The sequence below is a fragment of the Macadamia integrifolia genome, unplaced genomic scaffold (genome assembly GCF_013358625.1).
Source record: "Macadamia integrifolia cultivar HAES 741 unplaced genomic scaffold, SCU_Mint_v3 scaffold1727, whole genome shotgun sequence".
Classification (NCBI taxonomy): domain Eukaryota; kingdom Viridiplantae; phylum Streptophyta; class Magnoliopsida; order Proteales; family Proteaceae; genus Macadamia; species Macadamia integrifolia.
The window spans coordinates 99,405-109,218 of NW_024868326.1; the positions used below are offsets into that span (position 1 = coordinate 99,405).

At 35.0% G+C, this 9,814-nt stretch overlaps 1 protein-coding gene and 1 long non-coding RNA gene across 4 annotated transcripts; both read right to left on the bottom strand.

The window, feature by feature from the left end:
* Positions 1 to 695: 695 nt before the first annotated feature.
* LOC122064710 (polygalacturonase 1 beta-like protein 3) lies at positions 696 to 1,971 on the bottom strand. Its single transcript, XM_042628472.1, has 2 exons — positions 1,874 to 1,971; positions 696 to 1,766 (listed from the first exon to the last, which is right to left on the bottom strand). Exons 1-2 carry the CDS (start codon positions 1,922 to 1,924, stop codon positions 789 to 791), a joined length of 1,029 nt encoding a protein of 342 aa, XP_042484406.1. The 5' UTR covers positions 1,925 to 1,971; the 3' UTR covers positions 696 to 788.
* A 2,097-nt stretch (positions 1,972 to 4,068) lies between these two features.
* LOC122064711 lies at positions 4,069 to 9,352 on the bottom strand. 3 transcript variants are annotated; one of them, XR_006135805.1, is made up of 7 exons: positions 9,179 to 9,352; positions 9,003 to 9,069; positions 8,860 to 8,925; positions 8,709 to 8,790; positions 4,731 to 4,789; positions 4,550 to 4,624; positions 4,069 to 4,426 (listed from the first exon to the last, which is right to left on the bottom strand). It is a non-coding gene; the product is annotated as an uncharacterized LOC122064711 (long non-coding RNA). The 3 variants fall into 3 exon arrangements; XR_006135806.1 differs by lacking the exons at positions 4,550 to 4,624; positions 4,731 to 4,789 and having other exon boundaries at positions 4,069 to 4,417; XR_006135804.1 differs by lacking the exons at positions 4,550 to 4,624; positions 4,731 to 4,789.
* Positions 9,353 to 9,814: the final 462 nt, after the last annotated feature.

The following is a 9,814-nucleotide window of genomic DNA, read 5'->3' on the forward strand; positions in this document are numbered from 1 at the left end:
AAAAAAAAAAAAATCAAGAAGTGTCTCTATAACTTGAAGGAAAACAATTCAACTCAACCTTACCCTTGATAAATGGGATCGGAAACATTGATTGCTTCCGTGTACCCTTTTATTGGTTCATGCGCTTGCATAGGAGCCAAATGGGAGGGCAGAGTTCCTTTGCCCTAAATCTATATACATCAAGATATATATCCAAATACAATTTGTCACTACTGAATGAAACAAAACACCATAACATGCATCACACTTCTTCGTTGAAGTTTTTTGACCATACTTTCTTAGCCACATTCCTTTATGATCTTAGACTGATTCTTCATGCCGATCTTTCTGCAATTCTGGTCGTGAAACTAAGTTGATTGGTGTGTCTCTGTAAAGGATGCTTTGTCATACTGTATATTTTTTATCCATAACTTCGGCTTCCTTTGTATTGTATATTGGTCATAATAGGGGTGCAATCGGGTCAGGTTGGGCCGGGTTCTTTTGAAATCAAGCATTCATCTGTTATGCTGGAAAATTGAAGAACAAAATTATGGTTAAACATGAGAATGTAAGGGAGAGGTTTTGTGCATGGTGCATGACTATGCACCCAACCATCAGATGGAGGTGAGAGGGGTGCATTGTAAACCCTCATCCCCCATCCAATAGTTGTGTGCATGGCCATATGCACCATACCTTTGCCAATACATAATAAGCAGTAAGCCAAAATAGGTGATTATATTCAAATAGAAAATTCAGTGACATGTAATAAATATAAGAGAATCAGAAGATAATCAGATCTTCAATGTTGCTCAAGCTAGACTCTTTGTCCAGACCAATCCATTCTCATTTATCCAATGACAAACTTCTATTAGGCCAGGGCCAAAACCCAGAAGCTTAAATGCAATGTGGTTGGGATTCCAAGTTGATGTGTCATGGTGACATACCATAATTGCACGATTCACTTTCTTCTGAGCATGTATATCAACCATAAATACTTTCACTTTCTGTAAAACATGGCAATAATAGACTTGAAATGGGAATTGAAGACTATGACATAATGCTGGTGGTTCAGACATATTTCCATATATGAGTTCCACAGCTCCGATTGTGACATTCTCATAAGATCCTTCAATACTCTCAGTACTCCATATGCATACATTGTGCCCTAATTTCTTGATAATAAAATCAATGAGATCTTCACCAGAAGTCGCACAGGTGCTTTTGTCATCTCGAATGGGTCTTTCCTCACATATCTTGAGGCTGTCTTGAATAAACTGATCCATGTTTGATTCATCCACCACACCAAACATTTCCTTCAATCCCTCAATCTGGGCTAATGAAAATGGAACTTTTGACGCTAGAGGTTGAGGTAAGAATGATCTATGTGACATTGGGTCCCTTAGATCAGGGACTGCCATAAAATCTCCTTCTTTTACCATTGACTTCCGGAAAAATGGCAATCCCCCTTGGTTAGTGACTGACATGGGTATTTCTTTTGGAGTGTCTTCATAAACAACTTTGATAGCATTCCACTGAGCAATTGGTGGCAAGGTTGTGTCGTCCATTGTCTTCTTCAGTAACGTATTGGTAGAACAAACAATATTAGCAAGCTTACAGAACGAACGCAAATGGGAAGCCAATTCATTTTCCTCCATGAGTTTCATATAAAACGCTGCCTGGTGGAGGTTTAATGGTGAAGCCTTTGCAACTAGCCAATGTGGAGGGTCTGAAAGACCAATTATATGTTCTTCCCAATACTTTGAGAAGGCATTTTCAGCATGAAAACCCTAAAATTTCAGGGGCAAAAAATAACAAGTAAATAAGAAAGATAAATTAGGAACAAAAAATAATCACTTTGAAATGAATGGATAATGGAAAAACACATTTTTCTTACACTAAAGTATGCTACTATTAGAAGCCCAAGCAAAAAAATGGGACGCGTCATGGAGGATTTGAAACAAAGAACTGAATGAGTTGCAGAGTTGGGTATGTTGCTTTATGGGAATGAGTGGGGTTTTGCATGGGGGGGATAGGTGTTTGATTTTATATAGAGGGAAAATTTTATATTAAAAAATAAAGGAAGTTTAAGGATCAGATTCTTGTACAATCCTGATCCACACATATAGAATATTGGAGTCCATCCTTGCTTCATATAAGAGGCTGTTTCCAAGTTTTGAACCTGTGACCAACATCTTGCAATAGTGCAATTTACCCGTTATATCACAAGCTTGCCCACTAATGGGATACATGAGTATATGGCTAGAAATTGTGAAGAGAGCCAAACTTTTAAGGTTGTCCACATCTAACATGATGATACCCCCCCTAAATCGAAATAAGGTCACCATAGATTTTTGTTGCCTTTCCCTTTGGTCCGGAGGAATTTCGGAGTTAGCCCACCTTACACGTTATCTTCAAAACTGTCGGGGCCTATAAAAACCGGCAGGGACATTCAAAGATTTGGGGGCTGTAGATCTCGAGGAAATAATATTTTTTTTGGCCTACTATATGTATATTTCTATAAATTACTTGTATAGGGTCTTGCTATAAATTTGAAGCTAGACTTTTTTCCCTAAAATCAATATGAGAGAGGTGTGAAGACGAACGGTTGTGATCCTTTTCTCTATTGATAGTGAACCAGATCTCATTTCACCCGTAGACATAGACAATCTTATCAAACCACATAAATCCTTATGTAATTGTTTGTGTTCTTCATTCTTTTTTGCATTGTTTTAGGTATTCAATTTTTCTACATAGATCATATTTCCTTTGGTCATGGTTCAACAAGTTGCAATATATAAGTTGTGAGCAGATCATATTCCCTCTGGTCATGGTTCAACCCCTTCAAGGGATAACCATCAAGTTGTAATGTTTGGTGATGGTAGAAGTGAAGGAAAAGAAAAATGAAGAAAAACCTGGTTCAAGGGATAATTTTGGTATTAAAAGCTTGATGGATTTGAGTACGAACAATTAATGTTTAAAATCTTAAAAATATATGTTTAATTCGAATGATCTTTTCAATCAGATGAGACCTAAACTTCACTCCAAGTATCAAATCCTTCATGCACCTAGTAAATGACATTTACTATCCAAAAATGTTGCTAGGATATACATATTAAAAAAAATTATTAAAATTCAATTTTACAATTACACCCCACTAAAACAATTTCATATGACATCCACAATCCAAAATGTTGTCAACTCAAAATGTATTTCCCATTTAAAAAGGTAATTGCAAATAAAAACAAGAAAAAGCTACTAAGAAAAGTGCGTTCAATGAAGGGGATGCAAAGCTTTTCCTTTTAAAAGGTTGTATAGATCCCAAACCTAACACCTCCGATATTTCTAACTCACCTAAAAATCGCAAGGTTAGAAACTTGATGAAACAAAAGCTCATCAATGAAAAAGTTAATGTCCTGACGTTTTAATTAATTATGAAAATAAATTTTTTATGAATAACCTAAGCCATAAATTTTTTGGGTTAGAAAAACCACCCATGTGGGTGGCTCTAGGAACAATTCAAATTGTTGCTCTAGAAATCAATTTTAAGATTTTCAGGTCAGCATGCATGATCATGGAAAGAATTTTTGAGAGGTAGCTAGGGAAAGGAAATATAATAGTAGCATGAAATGGTAAGAACAATTTAGGCATAGAAAAATAAAGCAATTGTTATTCAAGGAAATTTTATTTGACAGTAGATATATGAGATATGCTTAATATAGCAACAAGCCGAATTTTCTGTTTTAGAAGCTTTATGGCAAAAATTTTTGGCTATATATCAAGTTCTAAAAAGAATTTCTAGAGATGCAAAAGTTTTTCCATATTAATTAATAGATATGATAAAATACAATCTAAGATTGGTCTCGTCTCAACTTTTAGATTCAGACTTATACATATAAATACCCATGTATGGACATATTCACTTTCAACTATCCATTTCATTTTTAAAAATTACAAAATTTCACTAGATTTTAAGAAATTCATCATGCACATTATTGGCCAATTGCATTTGGGCTAAAACTTAGCATATGAGCAAGGGACTAAAAAAATTGTAGTTCTATACAATATGTCATGTGGAAGATAATTGTGACAATATAAAAATACTGATGGACTAATAAAACTTCTCCCAAAGTTTATAAACATTCATGAAGAAAAAGATTACTTCTCCCCCTCTTATCTTCTTTTCTTACTCCAATACTTTAACTAAATACCAATGCCAACTCAGATGATCACAAGCAGCTTCAACGTCCCAACAGTGTGTTGTCATACTAAAAAATAGCAATGAACCTTAGTTTAATGCAGCCGACTTACTTTAAAAATTTAAATTCAGTTATTAGACTTTTTAAATACTAGCAACCACTTCTTTGAGTATACTCCTTAACAAGCTTTGCAGAAGATGATGACTTGTTCTCTAGCAAATTGGATGGGGAATCATATTCAACTACAAGGCCTGCTTAGGAGAAGAAAATATGTCAATATCTGAGGAGGAAAGAGCCAGAAAAAGATGAGAAGATGTATCATCAAACTCAATTTAATTTGTTTGATTGTGGTGTACTATTTACTAGCTACTAACCATTATCAAGAAGCATGACCATATTGACATCAAGAATTGATGTTATCCTATGTGTGATTGTGATGACAGTAGACTCTGAAAAATGTTGAAGAAGTGTTTACTGAATTAGATAGTCAATCACAGTATCCACTGATGCAGTAGCTTCATCAAGTACTATCACTTTGCTACTCTTGAGTAATACCCGCCCTAAACAAACTAGTTGCTTTTGACCCATGCTCCCATTCTCTCCATTCTCAGTAACTATTATATCCACCATGTGAAAATAGGTTAGCTAATCATAATCTTATTTTTCATTAACTTTTCTTCACCTACTTCTTACTGGAAAAGGGATTGGGGGCTAGGTGCCACTACAAGAAAATGGGTTTTTGAGATGGAAATTTTCTATCACAAATACCAAAATAGTGTCGCTAATACCTATTAGGGACAGTAAAATTTCCATCACACATCTGTCGTTACAACGGCCGTCGCATAATTTACGAGACGGAAAAAATTTTCCATCCCTAAGGGGTCAATTGCAATAGATTTCGAGACGGAAGTTTTCCGTCGCAAATAATAATTAAAGCGACGAAAATATATGTCGTAAATACTGTGTTGTTAAGGCCATGTAGCAACAGTTTATTTCTGTTGCAAAAGAGCATAAATTATTTGAGATGGAATTTTTCCGTTGTAAAAAATTTCAAAACTTGGTTTTTTGGGACAGATTTTTCTTGTCGCAAATAGAGTCTTCTTTTTAGAGACAGCTATCTCCGTCCCAACTAACAAGAGCTGTAATTTTTAGGGACAGTAAAATTCCGTCCCTAAAAGTTTTTAAGTAAAAAAAAAAAATAATTATGATATTTTCAGACATATTTACCTTGTTGTTACACATTAGAAGATCCAACTAGACATTTAATGATTACATCATCCAAAAGTATTAACATTAGATAAATCTATACAAGTTAAACAATTATATCATCCTCAAACAAAATGATAAATAAAACTATTTTTGTTCCCAATTTCTCGTTTGCCACAGAACTCATGTGCCCTAAACTTATGTGCTCAGTTGCTATAGTCATTCTTTTATGTAGGAGCACTAGTTTATGGCATGTTGTGTTTTGGATAGAAATGTATCTACCTGTGGTCTTTTCCATCTTCAGACAAAACATTCCAATCAATTGATCTCCATTTTATGGAAGAATTTTTATCCTACTGAAATGGATTCAGTTTTTATACAATATCTACTGTCAAAATACTTGATAGAGGGTTATTTGAAGCACACAGGATTGAAGCGAAATTGTACACATGTATGAAAAAGTTTTTGAGGTAATATGTGCTAAAGCTCTCACTTTTTCGTTCTCTCATAATTGGTCAGATGCATTGTAAAAGTTACTACTATTCATTAATTCTTACCCTTCTTTAAATGTTGCTGTTTAAGTAAGGTCTCTAGTTTTTGGGTTTTCATTTTATTGGTAATAAAAGTTCCTCTGGGAAAGTTATAGGAAAGCTGATTTTTTAGGCATCAGTCATAGGAAATTTTGCTGGGATGTAGTTATTTAATTATTTATTGAGATCATTCTTTGTGTTAATTTATTACTTGGTCTAGATAGAGAGCACATAGATGCTGTGTTGAGCATTAGAGATGTTAAAAGAATAATTTGTTACTGGAAGGAAAGCTGATCACCAACTAATACAACAATTAACTAGGTATAGTTTTGATTGTGTCAGTCTTGTAGGATGAGGCTGTTCTGTTAACCTGGTTAGTCCATGTAATGGTTTATACAAGTAAATGAAATCATCAAAGTTTAGTTGGGGAATCCTCCAGATGTTAAGCCTCTACCTAGGGGCACTTTCTTGCTACAAGTTGATTTATTGTATTGTTAATAGTTGATGAGTCTATCTCCTCTAAATTCCATAAATGTAAAGGCTCACAGCCTACACCTTGATTTTATGAAAACACAGTTCAGTTCTCTCCATATCTGCTGTGGTTTATGTACTTCTTTGAGTAGACTTTTTGGTTCAACTAGATGGATTCTTGGCCTATTTACCTTCTAATCTTCTATTTTCTAATTCTAGATCAGATCTCCTTTTCTAAACTTGTGGCTCCCCTATTTCATTCAAGTTTGCTGATTGCCTTACTTTAATCTCTCTCTGAATATTGATCTTATTTATCTCAAAGTTTGCATATTAGTTTCCATTCATCAGTTCTCTTGAATTCTGGGTTCAATTTCTGAGAACTATTAGTTGATATTCAAGTTATGGATATCGAACTTTGTTTTCCAGTTAGCAGGGCTTAATGCACAGCCCAATCTAGAGTTCTGTTTTCATGTATATTTTCCAAGCCTTTTCTATTGATTCTTATTAGCACTTGACCAGAAAAGCTGCCCCATCTTGTCACTCTGTTACAAGTTATCAATTTTCTCCCTAATTGTTCTCTAGTTCTCTATTTTGGTGGTCCTGTTTTGCTAGTCAATTTTATTTCTTCATTTTGGAACTGATTTTGCACTTGTTGAATTTTACCCACCTTCATTTCCTTTACTTGAGACAGGTCTATCTTGAAATGCTAGGAACAGACGCATCCATTCAGATTTCACAACTTGCAATCAATGCTAAGAAAAAGCTATCAGTTTTCAATTCCTAAAAGTTATTTAGTGAAGTAATTAAGAACAAAAACATATGATTTTTCATCCCAATATCCAGTAGACAACGTAAGAAACCACAATGGTTAAGCCTGAGTTCTCCTCCTAATCTCACACTTATTTCCCCTATAAAGGAGCAAGTTGAAGCTATATCTCAAAAGCCATTGCGTCTACAAATTTATGATTGGATGCCCAGAGAGTTTAAGATATCCCTACAAAACTCTCAAGAAACCCTCTCTTTTAACTCGTAGGAAACATATGCCAGTGTTCTATTTTGACTTGGAAATGAATATAAATATTGCAAGTTCTAATCTTGGTATTCCTACAATACAGTCACTTGGTATCCCTACAATACTGTATTGTAAGGATACCAAGATTAGAACTTGCAATATCAAAATACAGTTCATAAGTTTAGTGTAACTGACCTCACAACACCACCACCATAATGTCATGTAGCATGCAAGGCAATACAAGAAACAGAATTTATGTGAGAACGGATAAGAAACAAGATTAGATATCAAACAGCAGTGTAAAAGAGAGATGGAAAAAATATCATTTTTGCAAAGGGGTTTGAAATTGAATCAAAGCAGCATTAAGGAAAGAACTTAATCTTGCTTTTGAAACCCAATTTTGGGTAATCTGGTAATATCCCAACAGTTATTCTAATGGAAGAAAATAGACAGGGAAAAGAAAAAGAATCTAATGGAAGAAACTATGTAGGGAAAAGAAAAAGAAGAAATACAATAATTGGTTTACAAATATGGCCAAAAAACAATGTCTAGTAATGATGTCAAAAGTTTGATATATATGTCCAATAATGGTGTCTGACACTGCACATTTCACCCAGATGGAGTGTCTGGGTGGCAAACATATGTTAAATATAAGGATTCATTTTTATCTTCAAAAGACAATTAAACAAGGCAATGAAATAGTGCCCAATTCAGTATAAATCAGACAATTAAACAAGGCAGTAAAGACATTAGACTCTGTTGTGGATGTAGGTTGAGACTGAACCAGATAGAATAATTTTTTAATATAGTGCAGACCAGTAAGCCTAGAGATCACCCTCAACACCCCCCCACCCAATAAAAAAAAATAATAATAATTTAAATTTCTGAGATGATACATAACAACTAACATTGCATCCGAGAATCAAGCCTACATTACAAGAGTTTCCACCAAAATATGAAAGCACATTGAGAGTTAGATTAGATGTTTGCCCTCATTGTCTACATCACTCTTATCTACAATTGGAAAATACAAATGGAAAAAAAGAAAATCAAATATATTAGCTTTAAATCCCACCCCAGCTATGAATTTAGTGATCCAACCACAACCAATCCAGAATCGTCATCGGTTACTCTCACATAGACACTATCGGAAACTCAAAAATCTATGATGAAGTTCCACCCAATGTGGCGAAGTCCGTTGCCATTAATCCCCCAGTATGGCTAGTCCATTACAAACCCAACCAACACTTGGAGGATCCTTAAAACCCTATATAGCATGAAAGCATCAAATCAGGAGAAACAGAGAACAGGTACCAGAAATTTTGGTGAAGAAAGCCCACAAAGTAACGATTTGAGCGGAGGAGTAGCTCCTCCCTGTGGCAAATAGCATGGTTTTCTGCAAAAAAAAAAATGGAACCGAGGATTTAGATGGAAGAGATAGTAGCAGAAGAAGAAAGAGACATACCTGTGTTCAGAACCAGGGCGGAGGTGGATCTGGTCTCTTCTATCTATGCGCGAAGAGCAGGGTTTTCTGCCTTAAAAAAATAAAATCAGTGAACTGAGGATGTAGATGGAAGAGAATAGTAACAGAAGAAGAAAGAGACATACCTGTGTTCAGAACCAAGGGCGGAGGCGGATCTGGTCTCTTCTCTCTATGCGCGAAGAGCAGGGTTTTCTGCTTTAAAAAAAAAAAACAAAAGCAAAAACAAAACAAAAAAGGGGAAACCGATGATGAAGAAGATGGAAGAGAGTAGAAGAAGAAGAAAAAGATGAAAAAGGCATACCTGCTGTGTCCAGAGCCAGGGCGGAAACGCTTTTCCTCTCTCTCTGCACAAAGAGAAGGGTGAAGAAGTACTCTATCGTTTTGATCGGGAACGATTTCTCAAAACTCATCAAATTGTTTGAGATTTGAGCGCGCGCGGGAAGGGGTCTCGGATTTTTAATTTAGGGACATTTAATTATCCACCCCCAATTTGCGATGGAAAATTTCCGTCTCCAATGATAAGAAACTTTCTTTAATTTTGGGACAATTAGTCATTCGTTTCCAATTTTTGCGACGAAAATTTTTCATATGTAGTGACGGAACTATTTCTGTATCAAATGATTTATTGAGGGATGAAAAAAATCCATCATAATAGATGTAAATGCAATTATAATAAATGAAAATTTTAATCATAATAGTGATGGAAAAACTCTGTCCCAAATATTGGGACAGTAATATATCTATCCCATATTCCCATATATTGCGACAGAATTGTATCCGTCTCGAATGGTCTATTAAGGGACAGAAAGTAATCCGTTGTAATAGATGTAAAATTCAATCACAATAGAGACGGAAAAATCTGTCTCAAATATTGTGAGGGTAAGATATCTCCCCCAACTGCTATAAATGTAGCGACAAAATTATATCCGTCCCAAAT